The sequence below is a fragment of the Nylanderia fulva genome, unplaced genomic scaffold (genome assembly GCF_048542155.1).
Source record: "Nylanderia fulva isolate GAGA-0341 unplaced genomic scaffold, ASM4854215v1 Scaffold25, whole genome shotgun sequence".
Lineage (NCBI taxonomy): Eukaryota > Metazoa > Arthropoda > Insecta > Hymenoptera > Formicidae > Nylanderia > Nylanderia fulva.
In genome coordinates, this window is record NW_028190314.1 from 299,594 (window position 1) to 317,845 (window position 18,252).

At 36.8% G+C, this 18,252-nt stretch overlaps 2 protein-coding genes across 4 annotated transcripts in view; one reads left to right on the forward strand and one right to left on the reverse strand.

The window, feature by feature from the left end:
• The first annotated feature begins 438 nt into the window (after positions 1 to 438).
• On the forward strand, positions 439 to 6,089 carry LOC114944697 (uncharacterized). 2 transcript variants are annotated; one of them, XM_029320742.2, is made up of 2 exons: positions 439 to 828; positions 3,126 to 6,089. In XM_029320742.2, the coding sequence occupies exons 1-2, from the start codon at positions 762 to 764 to the stop codon at positions 4,037 to 4,039; spliced, it is 981 nt and encodes a 326-aa protein (XP_029176575.2). In that variant the 5' UTR covers positions 439 to 761; the 3' UTR covers positions 4,040 to 6,089. The 2 variants fall into 2 exon arrangements, with proteins under 2 accessions (XP_029176575.2, XP_029176582.2); XM_029320749.2 differs by having other exon boundaries at positions 828 to 894.
• Positions 4,805 to 18,252, reverse strand: part of LOC114944622 (uncharacterized) — a 109,284-nt gene continuing 95,836 nt past the window's right edge. For both annotated transcript variants that reach the window (XM_029320623.2, XM_085483402.1), the window contains 3 exons: positions 13,009 to 13,085; positions 8,282 to 12,715; positions 4,805 to 7,815 (listed from right to left, as the gene is read on the reverse strand). In XM_029320623.2, coding sequence (XP_029176456.1) covers positions 7,216 to 7,815; positions 8,282 to 12,715; positions 13,009 to 13,085 — 5,111 coding nt within the window. In that variant the 3' untranslated portion in view covers positions 4,805 to 7,215. The remainder of the gene's footprint in view (positions 7,816 to 8,281; positions 12,716 to 13,008; positions 13,086 to 18,252) is intronic.

Genomic DNA, 18,252 nt, shown 5'->3' on the forward strand with positions numbered 1-18,252 from the left:
TAAAAAATATATATATAATAAAGAAAATTTTTTTAAATATATCTATAAATATACATATATATTTTTCTTAAATTATATATAATTTATATATTATTATATAACATATAATTATATAATAATATATAAATTATATCTATAAATATATATGTATATATTTCTATATATATTTTTTATATATTTTTTTATTCTTTATATTATATATAGATAATAAAATTAAATATTCGCTCTCTTTCTCTCTCTCATTACAAAATAACTTATTAATATATGTATGATATATTATATACAAAAAATAATTATATAGACATTAATGAAATAATCGCGTCATTTAAACATAAAACATTGCCATTGTGTTTTTGCATTTTATTCCAGTTTCAGTTTTCTAGTTCTTATTATGACTAGCAGGGTTTTGGAAGAAATGAAACGTGTCTGAATGTAAAGTGTTATATCTTCTTTCTATTGTAAAAAATCACGTGACCAAAAAATTGCCCCCATACAGTTACAGCCAAGCTGAAAAGACCTAGAATCCCATTGTCCTCTTCGGAATTTTCCCTTAGTAGTGGTGAAGAATATACAGGAAAGAAAGAGAAAGAGAGAGAGAGAAAGAAAGAGAAGAGATATATACTACTGCATACGTATAAGCGCGTCATTTTGCTTCCCGCTGCAGAAGAGTGTGGTGTGTTCGATCCGGAATTGTTCTAGCTAAATTTGCATTTCTCGTTCCAAATAACTCGATTTTCATAAAAGTGAAGAAGAGCTTGGACATGAATACAAATAATCAAGTGGATGCAGGATCCAGCATGGAAAACAAAGCCAGTACTGACGCAAAAGGTTGGAGTTTAATAATGTTTCACGAGCACATGTAAAGGGAACATAATTCTTTTATGTTAATAAAAAGTACGTGTTTGTATTTTTGTATTTAGTCATATTTATTCAAAATCGTGCGAGATCAGTGGTTTTAATGTACCGATAATTTCAGTGGTTTTCTTTTATCTTTTATCGAATGGATAAGACACGTTATCTATAAAAAATCAAATCTAATTAAATATTAGACATGCTTAGACGTGCATTTTTGTAGCTAAATGTAAAATTACGGTCTTTGTGACGTCGTAATAAATATAGTAAATTTTTTCTTGCACTATGTGCGAAAATTAATTAATTTCTTCGCATATTATAACATAAAAAAGTTTTAATTTTTACTTGCTTCGTCGAATGCATCCCTTTTGTCGAAAGGAAAAATGTCAAATAAATAAATCTTTTACGATGCGATAAGAACAAAATTTATATTTAGACGTATTCTCTTAATTCCGCAGAAAAAAATCAACATTTTTTTTCATATCAGTTCTGTTAATTCCGCAGAAAAAAAATTAACATTTTTTATATCAGTTTTTGTATATATATCTAGTAAGATAATTTTCTTCCATTAATACAAATAATGTGTGAACAATATATTTTGTTTCGTGGATGATGTAATTGTCGAGATAGAGATATATGGTATGCTCGTATATGCGCGGCAACATTTCTTTTACTGCGGGATTTGACGGAGTGTCGGCTAACATCAAACAATGTTAACAATAATGCTGGTACGTCAAACCAGGCATCGTACACCTCATATTTCCAGTATATGATGGGCCTTTTGTATATGCGGTCGATTTTTCATGTCACATTGATTTTTCTCTGTAAGAGTGTTATTAATTAAGTAAATTGACTTCGTCATTGCCGATATATAAGTTCGGCTTATTACAATTATTTTAAATTAATGTGTTTCAATCTTTAATTTAATAATGTGTTTTAATCTTTAAATTAATAACGTGCAGTTTTTTAATTCTTATAATATATTGCTCATAAAAAATTTTAATTAATATCATAGAAGTAATACATTTTTATAAATTTACGTGTTATTAATGTATGAAGTATTTATATCATTCAAATTGTAACTTTTAAAGTTAGAGATTATTAATTTTAATTATATATTATATATCAATTATTATATTATTTATAACTTTGTATGCAAGATTATGGCTCGCATTCTCTGCAATAATTTTAAAAATCGAATTGATCAAATTACTTGGAAATTAGAGTACATCATACGATAGGATAGAGTCACGTTACTTCTTTCGCAACTCTTATCAATTCGATAAAAAAACATCGTTTATATTTAACAATCTGTAATATTTAGCTATCTATTTATAAAAAATTAGAATAAATATATTAATTTAATCATCTTTGTTTTATATCTATTTAATATAATATAAAAAATTATATGTAAAAAATATAATTTATAAAAAATAATTGATGAACTTAATATATACAAATAATGTATAGAAATTTCCTAGTGCACATGCGCAGCATCTGAATGAATCAAACAGCCGATAGCATTATACTATGTCTGCTTATACAGCTTAATCTAATCTCGAAGAATCGTATATCACTTTACAACTGGCTCGAATTTCTTTTCTTTTGTGCGAAATTTATTCTCTTTAAACTTCCTCTGTATTATTCTCCTTGTAATGAAGATATTTATTATATCTACATTTATCAATTATTTTAAGTTTTTATATCTTTTACATATGCTTTTTATAGCTCGATTTTATATTCGGTTTTTCATAATTACATATATGTGTATATTTATTTAGTCTATTTAGATTTTTGCCGGCGCTATCAATATATATTATTTACAATATATATACATAAACATATAATAAGAGCAATTTTATATAAATATTTGTGATATTAAATATTTAATGATATGAATTGTTTTTTCTCATTAATTTTATAATCTCCTTTTTTCTACATTTTTTTATCACTCTTCTTCCTCTTCTAACTTAATATAAATTAAATAGTATTGCAAAAAACTTTTGTAAAATGTTGGTATTTTTTAAAATAAAATTTTATTAAATCTTTCTTTTTTAATAATGAATAATATATATATGTTATTAAATATTTTATAAGAGTTTAGTAGTGAAACATATTTTATAGAATTTTTTTGAAATTAAAAAAAAAATTAAAATTAATTATATGGAATTTTAATTTTTTTAAATCTTTTTTTTATCTTTATAAAATTGTATGTATTATTCTTTCTGATTGTCATTCTAATTTTACTGATACAAATAATATTAATTTTGCAGAAGTCGAGAACCTATGTCTTACACCTATAGAATACAAAGCTGCCTTTTTAAAAAATGGTATAGTACGAGGTATTACATACCAAGTAAAAATGTTAATATGCACCGCATGGAAGATGATGACCAAGAAGGATGCGAATGAATGGTGGTTGGGTACGGAGGTGTTGAAGACCTGGGGATTTCACGATCTAGTTTTGAAGTATAATAACGTAGACAAGGACGGACAAATTTCCAATCAAAAATGTCTGTATCGTTTCGTGCAAATCAAGCACATGTCGTGTTTAACCGGAGGTCTCAAGATCTCCATTAGCAATCTACTGTCCACAAACATATTGTATCGTCAGTACAGTCTTCTCTACTTGTTTAAATCTTATATAAGTATGTTAGACAACTTTGAGATGATAACGGCGGACCAGATCGTGGACTTGATGGTTTTCACGAACAGGGACATCAATGCAATCTCATTCTTAGTGCCTCTAGACAAGGACGAGATCTTCGGTTTCGAAGGAAAGGGCAAACGATATCGCTTCGATTTGGACATGCTGCGAAATGAAGCGAAATTTAAGGTGATACTAGACCGTCTGCGAGGAATTTCATCCAACGAAACGCATTTATGGAACTTCTTGAGTAAGCTGGTATTCATGGTGGATCAACCCTCCGAACCTGAATTGGAGAAGTTTATTGTCGAGGATATGGGCAAAGTTTTCTGCAATCCGCAGCTCTTTTACAATGATCTGTACAAAAACATATTCGAATGGTTTCTCGTTCTCGAGAACAACACTGCGCCATATCTCACCAAAAATTGCGTGACGGAACATCTCAAGAAGTTTGATGATATGCTGTCGGCTGAAAAAAGAACGGATACATGTTTTATTGCTCCTATACTCTCTTTCGCGAATTTGACGGTAACAAACTAAAATTGCGTTATCTAGGCCCGTTTCTACCAACGTCGATTAAATTAAACCTTCGATTAAATTATATATTTGTCTCTTTTGAAATAAGTTCTTAAAAAGAGACAAAGATATAGTTTAACCGGAGGTTTAATTTAATCGACGTTGGTAGAAACGGGCCCTATATAAAAATTATAACGCTCTTCGTATTCTTTATGTACGTATATATGATACAGTTTTATTTTTTACATTTAAGAGAAATTTTTTTACAATGTCTTCTTATACGTATTTAAGATTAAGACATTCTTAATTTCAAACCTTCTTTATTTCGAAAAAGATTGTAATAAAATAAAAATAAAGTTCCTTATATTCATTGTATAATTATTTTTAATGTCGACATTAAGATATTGAGCAAAATGATACACAAAATATAAATTATTCAGTTGAGTTTCTAAAAAATGTTATTTAAGTATAAATATATCATGAATTATAAATCTCTATTAAATATTATACTAATATTACATTAGAGTTATATTATTTTCATGCTTGCCGATATGATATCTTGTATTCAGAAGCTAATTAATATATGTATATAATGTTAAAGGCTTTTCTTACAATATATTTTTATACATTTAATAAGTAGCTTTATAACACATTTAGTTACAGAATATTTATTTCAAGACTACGTGCCAAGAAAAAAATTTATTTAGAGATTATTTAAGACATGAATTATTTAATTTTTTAATTAAAAAAAGTGACAGTTTGAATAAAAATAAATGATGAATATGCATGTTGTTTAATTGCATACCGTTTATTATTATTCTAGATTTAAATTAGAGAATACAGCTTATCCATGTACACGTGCGCTACAATGATTACTTGATACCTTAGAACTTTCATAATAGTCAAGGAAAGTCACTCGAAAAAGATTCAAATGGATTCGTTCGCTTCGTTAAATATAGCTTTCCTTCGTTCGCCTACAGCATATCAATAAAGGCCTTAATTAATAATATATTGGCGCGCGCGTTGATGTGTTTATCGCAGGATATTTCCAAATTCAGTCCTTTTATACATATATCTAAAAAAAAATCTAACTTTTCGTAAACTCTACAAAAAAGGCAACGTTTTAAAAAAGGCTAGATTTTTTTTAATGCAAGGATCGAACTTGCAAACATCCTGCGACAGAGACATCGTAAAGAGAAGAAATGCGCCGCAGGACGAGATCAAGAACAGATATTGACAGATAATTATTCTCAACCTCGATTTTGAATCTGGCTAAAACTGTATTATCGCCATGTGTACAATCGTCTTCACTATAAAACTATATATCTAAGAATATGATGATGAAGGAAGAGGAAAGGAGATTGTCAGAAAGGAAATGTGATGTAAATAGAGACGGAAAAAGAGGAAGGAGGATAAGATCATGTAAAAACATAAACTAAGTAACAAAGTTGTGGTGTGGGTGAAGAGAAGAGGTGAAGGAATAGGAAATACAAATCGCTTTCCTTTGGCCTAGTTAAATCCGCCATCTACTCATCTTGATCGCTCTAATATAATCTACCTATCTACGTTAATAATTTGGTATAATTGTATCCACGAATGGATGATCGAACTATCTATATACATTAAGATCCTTCAAGTTAATCGCACGCAACGATATTTCAATTTAAATGATATAATGATAAACTTTGCTATATTGCTTTGCATTTCCACATTTTTAGATATGAAAATTGCATTTTTCGCTCGTTTTTAACTCGGAAAAGAAAAAATCGACAACATATAAATACAAGATATCTGCACTCTGCAATTCTTGCACGAACGAGCTTTATCACCAATATATGTAAAATTATTTTAGATTTTTTTTCGTATTTTGAAAAGATAGTCTGAAACATTTTCGCGAAATGTTCGAGTTAGAAATTAATATTCGTCGACAAACGTTCGCGAAATACATTAAACAATGCTTACGTTTATTATATATCAATTAAATTTGCACTTAAATCTATTATTTCTCACTCATTTGTAGAAACACATGACTAACAATAAATAAAATTACACAGTGCATATGGCGCTAACTTAACTTTCATTGCGTGAACAATGAATTCTTTGGATTTAAATGCAGTTTCGTCTTTCATTGTCGCAGTATATTTGTTTACTTTATTTTACAAAAAATTGAGATGTCTTTTTCTTTTTTTAATAAGTATCCTGCCATAAATAACTATCATGGAATGAGAAAGTTGAAAATTTTGCGATCATAACTCGCGAGCTACTGTCTAATACTGCGTGAACAAGAAATACAAACACACGTGTTATCTGTCAATTTCTAATGCACATTTTCTAATGTACATACACTGAAAGTAATAACATTGCTAATTAATTATTATTACTTTTGACAGGTCTTTTCGCGCTCGCAGTCACGATAACATTCAGCGAATGATGTGATATATACATATATATATATATATATATATATATATATATATATATATATATATATATATATAATCGTACAATCACATCACAAAAATCTTATAGGTATATATATGATCAAAATGTATGATTCATATATATGTATAAAGGTATGCGGAGAGAGTTACACACAAACGACGCGCTTCTCATAAGGAAACTGAAGACTCGAGGCGTTACGAAGGAACTTTTGTCAGAAGCGTGGGTTGTTCCTTTGATATAAGAGAGCAACCATGAATATATTCGTCTCAATCATTTCGTTTTTGGCTATTAAGCAACACGACTGTAAAATGAAGAAAATATACAGCACAGGTAATTTTTAAGAGTAAAGTAAACGTGTGTGAAAATGATGGCAAATATATTTTACTTAATATATAAAATTTTGTAAAATATCAAATTTTATCTATTAAATATACAATTAAAATTTTAAATATATAAATGTAGTATTTCATTTAGTATTTTAAAACTGTTTTCAATCAAATTTTCTTCTCATTTTTGATTTTATACGCAATAAGAACTTAAATAAGTAGAAATAAGAGAAGTTATAATTCATATATCCTTTTTCATCATTTATATTGTATCTTTCAAACGCGGGGCGTATATTTTATACTTGTTTAAGTTCTTATTTATTTGAAATAAATTTGAAAAAAAATTGCGCTGCAGAGATAATTTTCTCCATTTTACAGCAAAACACTCGTGTGTCCGATCGCATTTCTTCCACATTACGCTCAACGTGTCTATCACTCGCTATGTTTGACACCCAACAACTTGGCCGCGTCGTCCGCCGAGCTCAGAAGAACCTTGTCGAGCAAACCTTTCTCGCGTATTCCTAATAGATTGGAAATCAAGTCGTTATCGCCGCTCTCGCTGGGTATCTCCGCAGGAGGTGGCGGAGAAAGTATAGAAGCAGATCCGGTGCTCTGCGAGCCGTCATTTGCCATTCTGCCGGTAAGAGTAGTAGCCATGTTGTCATAGTGATTGTACCGCATAAGAGCGCAGGGTGCCGCGTCCGCTGTAGCGACCGCCGCTACGGTCGGCAAAGAGATTCTATCCTGAGTACGGGGCCGGCTGGTGTTCGTAGAGATCGGGGAATGCTGCTGACTCTTAGGTGTTATCGTCGGCGGCTGCGAGGGCGGATTGTCCTCGTCACCGCTGTTGCCTATGTACATGGCGGAATCCACGGACTCGTGCTTCTTACGGTGGCGCAACATGCTGTGCTTCAGCGTGAACTTCCTGGTGCAAATGTCGCATTCGAAGGGCCTCTCGCCCGTGTGGGTCCTCATGTGACGCCGGAGATCTTCCGCGGACCAAAATCGTCTCATGCAGAAGGCACACACGACCTGGAAAAATCAAGCATTAATTGAGTTTCTCAGAAACCACTGATCAGGCTTACGTTTTTTCTCAATTTCCGATTAGTGCTCTGGTACTAAAGTTAAAAAATTTTTTAAAAAGTGGAATTGATCAGTTTGGTTTTTGAACAATCATCAATTAATGCACGTATCACAACTTTGCGGACTCTTCGATGAACGAGATCATCAGATCTTGCAAATCTTTCAGAAGAAGAGAAAAAGAGAGAGATTCATTTAGGGGACACAATACGATTAAGCACACTCGTATCAATCTGTGTCCAAGGTGTAATCAATACAATTGAGCAGAGAGTCCTGTGTTCAACCAATGTGTCCACTTGAATGTCATTCTTTCGGACGATACAAATTAATTTAAACTAGGGTAAGGCAGGTAAATGATTTTTCAATTGTAAATATCTTTTCCGAATAATTAAATATTGAAGAAATAATTTCTTATTACCTTTCTATTGCTGTAGTCAGGAAAGCGACCTCTTTTCTCTTCGCCATCACTAAGATGCTGATGTGCCATCTGATCTTCGCTCGCATCAATATTCATAGTCGCCATATCGAGGGCGCCCTTGGCCTTCAACATATCATACGAGCGCTTGTGATGCATTTTGATGTGATCCAGATTATCCTGACGCTCGGAAAAGCCGCTGTCGCACAAGTAACATTTGAAGGGAACATCGCTGGGACCAGGCGAGGATCTGGGTGACTTGCGCGATCTGGCGGTCTCGTTCATGGACGATGTCATGTTAGAATTCGCCTTTGCGGTTGCACCAGCAGAATTCTCCATGTTCTCGGACGCGCTCGAGGATCGGCTCTCGTAGTCACTCTGATCGTTCTGCGTGTTGGAGCATTGCGGTGGACTGTTTTGTTGATCGCTAGACTCCGACCGGGACATAGCTTTGCGATGCTTGGTCGATCGGTGCTTCTTGAGATTGCCTAACGTAGAAAAGGTCGAGCTCGGACACTGATTGCATTTGTACGGTCTCTCGGGCACGTTTCTCATGGAAAAGGTGTTATTGCTGCTACTACTGCTGCTGCTGGCAACCACCTGAACGTCCGGCGAGGAAGAGTTTCTGGCACGACGCATCTTATTAGCCTTCGCCTTGTGTTTTCTCAACAAGTGGCGGTCGCAGTTGGACTTTGTGGTGAAGTGATGGGAGCAGTGCATGCACTGAAACGGCTTCTGACCGGTGTGAGTTAGAATGTGCCGTCTCAGCGACGAGCTCCAGGGAAATTGGCGTGGGCAAAAAGGGCACGGGACTCGATTCGGTGCCATCGAATACGCGGATTTCTTCTTCTTCTTCTTTTTCTTATTCGACGAAGAATCATTTCCGGAGTTTAAAGAATTGGAGTCGGACTTTTCGCTGCCGGAGTTGTTGCCGCTGGTCGAGGCCACGGGGCCTTCCTCGTCGCTCAGGTATTGCGGTTGAAATTGCTGATACTGCTGAGAAGCGTTGTCCAAGAGTTTCGAGACACTCGCGAGATCGGCTGCTCCATCCTCGAGTTTGCTCTGCTGCTCTTTCCCGGTGGGTTCCATCTTGATCTTCATATCTTCGGTACGTGTTGACTTATTTTCAGCAGCGGTAGATTCTTCTGCGCTGGTCCTGTCTACACCGTTTTGCGCAGTCTGTTCATCATGAGATTCTTCCGAGGTATCATCTTCCGCAGGCTCGATCACTTCCTTCTTCACGACGACGTCTTTAACGTTGCTCTCGTTGCTCTCTAACTGATCTCTAAGCAAGCTCGTCCTAAGCTCATGCTGAGCTTGCGGCTCCTGACCATCCCTGTCGCCTGACTCCTCATCTATCACCATTTCGTCATCTGAATCATTGTCATCCATTTTATCGGCTTTTAATTGTTGTGCTAGAATGGCATACTTTACTTGATCTGAGATAGGATGCGTATTATAGTCCGCCGATGTAACCATTGATGAATCAACGTTTGGGAGGATATTCGGATACGATTGAGTTATTTGCGAGGTCGACGGTCCAGGATTTTGCATTATAGTCGAATGATTCGCGGGTGGTCTGCCTCGGGTCGAGTGTCCACCGCGAGGTCTTTGGCTCCAATACTGAGGATGCTGTTGCTTGATGTGACGTTCCATATTGCTTCGCAGAGTAAATCTGGCCGTGCAGTGCTCGCAACCGAATGGTCTCTCGGTGCGGTATCTACGTTGCTTCTGCTTGGGGATCAGCACGCCATTTTTCAAGACCATCTTCACGGGATCGTTCGACGAAATGTTGTCCGTTTTCTCGCGACTCGACGCGGCCTGGCTGGCTATCTGGGCGTTCATCAAGCTCGCGTAGGTGTTGTGTTCGCTCGAGGTTGGCGGGGTGTCTCGAGCTTGCGCGAATGCGGCATAACTGGTGCTGGGCAGCGACGGATCCACCGGAAGAGTGCTGCCGCCGGTCAACTGCAAACCCCTGACCAGCTCCTTCTGGAGTCTGCCCTTCTCGGCCAATTCCTGGCTGAACATGTGAGGATTGAGGAAATACGGCGGTATCATGGAGGCACCGGCGAGATTGCGATAGAGAGTACTCGCGTACAAGTTCTCCAGCGACGGCGGATTCTCGCGTGCTGTGTTCAGCAGGGCTTGAGTCAACAGCAACGCCGGACTCGCAGCATACAGTTCCTGTTGATTCTTAAAATGTTTCTCCTCCTGAGAATTCTCGTTCTCCTTCTTCTGTTTCCTGCTCAGATCCAGAACAACGTCCATAGACAGATCCAACGGAGCGTCCTCCCCCGAACTCAACACGGAGCTTGTCGTAGACTTGGTCAGATTCATCGGACTAGCTTGAATTCTTTGGTGTGTATCTGTTTTGGTATCGCTGACTAGAGACACGCTGCCATCCGATGATCTTGATTCGGCGTCCTCATCGATCTTGGAATAATTAGACTTGATGATCAGATCCTGAGATACGTTCAATTCCTCGCCGTTTCTTTTCACGAGATTCAGAGCCTTTGTTGGTCTGTGAAACATGTCTGACTTCTCATAGCGATTCATCAGCATCTCAGCGCAAACGTTCGAAGGTCCCGGGTTACAGTCCATCGATACAGGAGGATAATGTATCTGCTGAGAGATTTCCTCGCGCTCGTTCGGATAGACGAGCGACTTTCTCACGTCGTCTCTGATACCTCTGGGCGAGCTTCTCTCGACGTTCTCATTCGTCGAATCTTCGCTTGGATGATAGATCAGCGCATTCTTAACATCCTCTTTGCTGATCATTCCATGACGGTTCTTCACATGCCTTTCGCAATTGGCCTTGGTGGTAAACGCATAATTGCAGAGGGAGCATTCGAAAGGTCGATCACCGTTATGAGATCTCAGATGCTTCAACAAGGCCCCCTTGTCGGTGCTGGTGAAGGGACACATATTGCACGGATATGGCATTCCAGGTTCCACGTTCATATGCGCGCGATTGTGTCCCTTGAGTGCTCGCAAATTGGGGAACACGGACGTGCAAAGTCGGCAAGGAAACTCACCCTTGAGCTTCATCTTCCGGAATTCCGCGGTGAAGGCATCCTGCGCCTCTTCTTCATTAAACTCGGACGAGCAGGTGCCTGAAGAACCTGAAGAGCCGATATTCGGGTTAAACTTGATGTTGTTTTCGGGTGTGCTGGTGTCCGATCGCGGGAACGTCGGCAATCCGTTCAAACTGACAGACAGAATACTCGGGATATCCGCAAGATCCTTCATCTCCTTCGGTTCTTTGATCTCCTTCAGTTCTCTGGGTTCCTTCGCTTCGCCTCGGGCCAAAGATGATTTGTTCTGCAGATCCAGCACGGCGAAAAAGATCTCGCGGGTCGTTTTGGGATCGTCGGGCAGCGGAGACGGAGCGTCCAGTTCCATTTCCAGATTGTTGTTGGTATTGTTGTCATTATTATTGTTGCTATCGTTGCTGTTTCTCTTACTCTTGCAGGAACCCTTGCACTCCTTCTCGTGATCGAGTTGCGCCTGCTTGCACGGGAACGCGTGCAGGCACTTCATGCACTGGAACTGGACCTCGCCGGAAGCGAGGTGCAGCTCTTGCTCGCACACCCTTCGGGCGATCATCGGGAAGTTCGGCGAGGAAAATTCCAGGTGAGTGAGATCGTTGAAACCGTCCACGATGCTGCGACGGCTGTTGCTGCCGCCCGCGTTCTTCTTGCAATGACTCGTGAAACGATGATGATTCAATTGCCGGTGACTCTTGAAGGACGTGTTGCAGATCTCGCAGGTGGCCAGGGACTTGGGATGCGCGCGTTCCACGTGAGCATCCAGCATCGCTTCCGTCACGAAATCCTTGCCGCAGATGAGACACTCGAACGTCATCTCCCCGCCATTCCGTTGGACCCTGATCATCATGGTGCCGTTGTTCATGAGGGTCTTGTGCCTCTTCTGCTCCTCCGTATCACCGGCGTCCTCTTCCTCCTGCAATTTACGCTTGCTCGCGCGATGACTCCCTGGAGACGACGCCTGCTGTCGCTCGTCGATGAGACTCGGCGAGCCACGCCTGGCCAACTCGTTGTTGTTGTACTCGCCCGGATTCGTCGTGGCTGGTCTCTCCGAGCCGCTGCTACCCTCGGAGTCGGTGCAACTGTTCGGCGACGCCATCCGATGGGTGCACCTCACGTGCCGGTTCATATTGCCGTTCGTCGTGAACGACATCTCGCAGTACTTGCACTTGAAGGGTCGCTCGCCGGAGTGCACCAGCACGTGTCGGTCCAGAGAGCTGGCCGAGCTGAGCACCTTGCTGCAGACTCCGCAGCTGTAGTCCTCCTCGCCGCTGCAGTCCGTGCTGCGAGGTGAATTATGGCCGCGCAGATGATTCGTCAGTTCGTGAGAGCTGGTGAACACCGACGGGCACATCGGACACGGATGCGCGCCGTTCTCCGACAGCTCGACCTATTTCCGGAAAAAAGTACCCGATGTTAAGTCACGCACATCTCTCGATAGAAATATCATTTCGTCGTTAAAATATATATATTGAATATGTTTTTATTTTTTTCATATATTTTTTTCCTTCACGTCGCTCTTTATATAATTAAGATTGCCAGAATTTCTAATTATCTTACAATTAGTGTTCTTTTTTTTTTGTAGGATCAATGTTATTAAACCTTTTAATATAATCTTCTAATTTTACAAATTTCGTATTTTTATTTTCAAAGCTAGTGTGATTAGCTGTTAATTATACTTACGCTTGATGATGGTGATACAGCATCGATTTGTGTTTCGTTTTCCTGCTCTTGATCGGTTCCATTTTCAGATTCAACCGCTGTAACATGAAAAACATTTTTTTTTTTTCAATAGAACAAAATATAAATAAGATACGAAAAAATAAATCCTTCATCTGTTATTTGTTTTGATTAATGTTAGTCGCGGATGGAAAAATGAAATGTGTGTTTTAATGCAAATCGCACTTCGCAATGAAATCTAACTCTCTATTTCTTACTTTCCTTACTAAATCATTTCGCAAATAAAGACCAATCTCAGGAAGACCGGAAAAACCCGTAGAGCGAGCTCGATCATTCTGGACCACAATCTGCTGACGAAACAGGAAAACCAAGACTTAGGATATAACGAGAGAGCAACGGAAATTAAAGCTTTAACACAGAAGAGAGAGAACATTTCAATTATTATTTTATAGACTGTAATTATCTCTAAATGTTCATTGCGGTTTTAATCGACTGCTGCAGCTTTATAATAATTATCTCTCTCTCTCTCTCTCTTCTTCTCTCTGTCTCTATTTTGCTATATTTATTTTTCTAAAAAAAGAATGCTCAGATTGCATCGATTTACACAAATTAAGATCTTGAGAAAAAAAACATAGCTATAATGTAATATATGTAGTTCGTGAGTTTCTGTTATTATCTACGATCATCAGAATAATTATCCAGATCATCCAACTCAAAGATTTATAACGTGTTTATAAGAGTCTCTATAGTCGGTATACAATTTTTTTTCAACAAAATTACAGAAAAACGTTCAATTCCTCATACAATCATTATGGCATGATTCAAACCTCGTTATAACGGTAATGTAGAATATATTATATATCATGTACGCATCGCGATGCGCGTTGTCCTTAAAATCCTTAAAACCGCGGATAAACAGGAGCCGACACACACACACCGGATCTTGCTGATGTGTCTGTCCCCGAAGGCTTCATTGAGTGTATAAAAAACTATGTCAGCGCGATACACAACACACAGATATAGGACAGGACATAAATCTGACCGAGTATTCCGGAAGCAGATATCCCGAACCGCAAGTGAAGCCGGGACAATAACATTTATCAACGTTCTCGCCCGACACTTTAAACCGCACTCGGCCGTCTATTCTATTTACACGCTTTTGGAGAACGCAGTTAGTATCTTGAGAGAGGTCGATTAGGCCCCGAAACCGCTTAAAACGATTTGGCTGATGTAAAAGTTGCCGTGCAGAGGCGAATTTTTAATCGCTTTCGAATTGCTCGAAGATGGTCAGATTTTTGAAAGATTATCACCAGATAGAATTATTCTCTCCTGAGTTTTTCATATATTTTTCGGGGTTTTTTTTTTTGAAAAATTAATACATTTAAGCATTTCCATAAATCCTGTAATTTTATTGTATAATGTAACAGGATGTAATAAGACGAAAAAGTAACAAAAATTGTATTTAAACCATTAATTTAGAAATTTTATTTTTAATTTATTTTTAATTATTTTTAAAGAGATATTTCATTTAAATTTGAAGCAGAAATAAATTTCAAAATTTTAACTTTTCAGATTATAAATTCTTTAATCGCAGTAGCGGAATTTTTAAACAATTTAAATTATATTTTAAAAAAAGGCACGGTTCTATCAAAAATTATAGACAAAGTGAAATTGTTTTTAACAATATATCTCTAATAAATTTTGTTATTAATATAAGATGAGATAAAGTTACTGTAATAGTCATCTTTCGATGTGCTAGAAAGTCACCTTTATATTAATTTCCTTATCAATGATTAAACTCGGAGATATTTCAAGAACAATACTTCAGAGATGTATCTTAAGAACAGTGAGTCACTTTCCTTTCCAGGGATTTCCAGAACAAAGCAACATAACGAGAAGATCTTACGAATCATATATCGATTCGATATCACGTCCCAGTTAATTGTGCGTTTAACGTTCTTTATCGAAATTATAGGATTTATTCTATACATATATATCTAATGGATAACGAATACCAAGGATTCATATGGAATACAAAAGATCTGATAAAGTTATGCTGTTGAAAAAAATCTTTTTTTCCTCTGTTCTTAATAAATTTTTGCGAAATTAGGGCTTATTCGACGTATTGTAAGAATTGTCTGAATCGCGAGACTGTGATAAGAAAAATCAGACGATAAGCAATAAGCATATTAAAAGAAACAGTTCGGGAAAATGAAATAAATACAAAATTTCGCCAAAATTACAAGGAGATAAATAATAAAATTCTTATTCGTCTCTCTTCTCAGATCAGATAGTATAGAGACTCTAAAATCGATTAAATTAAAACTATTCCTTAAAATCTTAGTTTTTAAATTTTTAAATTTAATAAATGTACATATATATTTTTTTGTCAATAATGTTAACAAGAGAATAATAAGTACAAATAAAATGGGGAGATCTCTTTTTAAAAGCAAGAATATATCTGAGAAATGTTGGAAATTGTCTTATATGCTTCTATTGGGTTGTTCAAAAAGTTATTGCGTTTTTTTCATTTGATTTTCAGGTGCGTTTATTTAATATACGTAATGAACATTAATCAATAATATATTGGCCGTTTTGTTCAATGACCTTTTGCCATCTCTCGGGCAATTTCATAATACCGCGTTCATAAAACTTCCTATCTTTCTCTGCGAGAAACTTGTCAAGGTGCTGTTTGATGAGGTCTTCAGAAGCAAACGTTTTACCGTTCAAGGAGTTTTGCAAGGAGCGAAATAGATGGAAGTCTGATGGCGCAAGGTCTGGGCTATATGGTGGATGTGGCAACACATCCCAACCAAGCTGCAATAATTTTTGCCGAGTGACCAAACTTGTGTGTGGTCTCGCATTGTCGTGGTGAAACACCACACCCTTACGATTGATCAGCTCGGGACGTTTCTGTGCGATGGCATCACTTAATTTCTGTAGCTGCTCACAGTAGACATCGGAATTGATCGTTTTATTCTGTGGAAGCAGCTCATAGAAGACTGGTCCCTTCCAATCCCACCAGATTAACAGCATCACCTTCTTTTGGTGGATGTCCGCCTTTGTTTGCCTTTCCGGTGCTTCATCTCGCTTACTCCAACTCCTTTTTCGGCTCACATTGTTGTAGACAATCCATTTTTCGTCGCCCGTGATCATACGCTTCAAGAACGGATCGTTTTCTTCGCGTTTGGTGAGTTGATCGCAGACGTTCATACGCTTTGTCAGATGAATTTCTTTCAACTCATGCGGTACCCAAATATCGAGCTTCTTCACGAAACCAAGCGATTTCAAATGTCCATGAACACTTCCAATGGACACTTTTAGAGCGGTAGCAAGCTCCCGAACCGTTGAATGCTTATTTGCTTGCACCAATGCCTTGATTTTATCGTCGTCAATCTCGGAAGGCCTACCGGAGCGATGAGCGTCTTTAACCGAAAAATCACCACCACGGAATCGGGCGAACCAGTTCTGGCACTGACGTTTTTCAATGACATTTCTGCCGTAAACTTGACGCAACTCTTCCCTTGCTTCAGTTGCTTTCTTCCCTTTTTTAAAGTAATAAAGCAAAATATGGCGAATATGCTCTTCAAAATTCTCCATGTTTAAACTACAATTGCAAGCACAAAACTCGACTAAATTGCGTCAACTTTTTTTTTGGTTTTTAGGTTAAGTGTCAACAACAAAATGTGCATAAACATTTGACATTCATGGCACGCTCAGATACAAATAAATGTGGACAGCGCTATCTATTGGAAAAAAACGCAATGACTTTTTGAACAACCCAATATTTATTTTCTGTCAGATAATAAAGTTTAATGGAGAATGCTTATTATCAAATTAATAACTTGCAAAATATATGTGTATAATCTCATGCAACGGTAGATGGATACCGGTGTTAAAACACAATAACTGACACCTTTAATAAATCGAAGGACGTAATGCGGCGTATTATATTCTTTTTCCGGAAATCTCGCATTTAACTCGCCGATATTTATGCGCATCTTACGATAACACATATTAATTGTCTGTAATAACGAGACGGAATAGTTTTCAATCGGAAATTAAGATAACACAATAGACTCTCAGATTGACGTACTTTTTTTCGCAATTCTACGTTTTCACTATAATATTATAATCACGCTGCAATTAAAAGAAAAAAGATGTAATTGATCTTGTATGAGATACACGATAAATATAAGTCCCCTAAATATCGCATTACACAGCTCGCCGATTAAATGACTATGTATAGTGGTCGTCGTGTGGTCCTAAACGAACCTGTTTGGTGAGCACCTATATAAATGTATGTACCTGTCGACAGGTGGACTTTATTCATGCGCGTAAATCATGCGCACACCCTGGTCAAGTGTAGAGAAACGATCAAGTTCGTCTGCGGTTTTTCACGCGTGCCTGATTAAAATAACTCTTAACCCCTCGTGGCCACCCGAGGCCCAACTAATATCCATTTTCATGTCATCAATAAAAAAAAAATGATTATTACTTTTTATCTTTTATCATACAATATCAATAAATGCATTAAAATTTCATAATAAATTAAAATTTGAAAATGGCTAAAATTGATTGCAATCTTTTTTATTCACAATCGTCCTTTTATGATATTTTAATTATGCCTGATTTTACTGAATATTAACAGGGATTCAAAAGATGATATGTCAGAAAAAATGATATATAAATAAATTTATTAAAATTTCGTAATAAATTACTATAAATATCGATGGAAATTCAAAAGATGATAATTAATACAATTAATTATGTGAGGAAAATTGGTATAGAATTTTTTGACAGCACGTCAAGATTGTATTTATTGTAAGGTATCGCGGTAAGTAAGAAAACGTTAATGTATTCGCATCGATGACGAGAAAAGCGAGTCAAAGAAAAATAGAAATCGTTTTTTTTCGTGGTTCACGGAACGTTGTAACGATTAGTCTCCGGACTCATCGCGATCGTTAGAAATGGAAAGCACCGCGAGGGAAGATTTCCAATTGCGATTAAGAATCTATACTAAATTTCACTCGAGACGATCGATGCGACAGACTCGAGAGAAATTGGCGAATTAAATATATTCAGTGTATCGTTGTAATTACACAATACACGAAATAACAAAGCTAATAAATTGCAAAATTTGATGAATTTATTTAGAATAAATAAAATTGACATTTAAAGTTTTCAGCGAAACTTCATCTTCAGTTTCCTTTTATTAGTCTTCACTTAAAAATTGTTCTTAATAAA

Bases quoted from the DNA above. Each gene is read 5' to 3' on its own strand.
- LOC114944697 (XM_029320742.2), top strand. From the start codon at position 762: ATGAATACAAATAATCAAGTGGATGCAGGATCCAGCATGGAAAACAAA. The intron at 829-3,125 runs GTTGGAGTTTAA...TTAATTTTGCAG, and splicing joins AGCCAGTACTGACGCAAAAG to AAGTCGAGAACCTATGTCTT.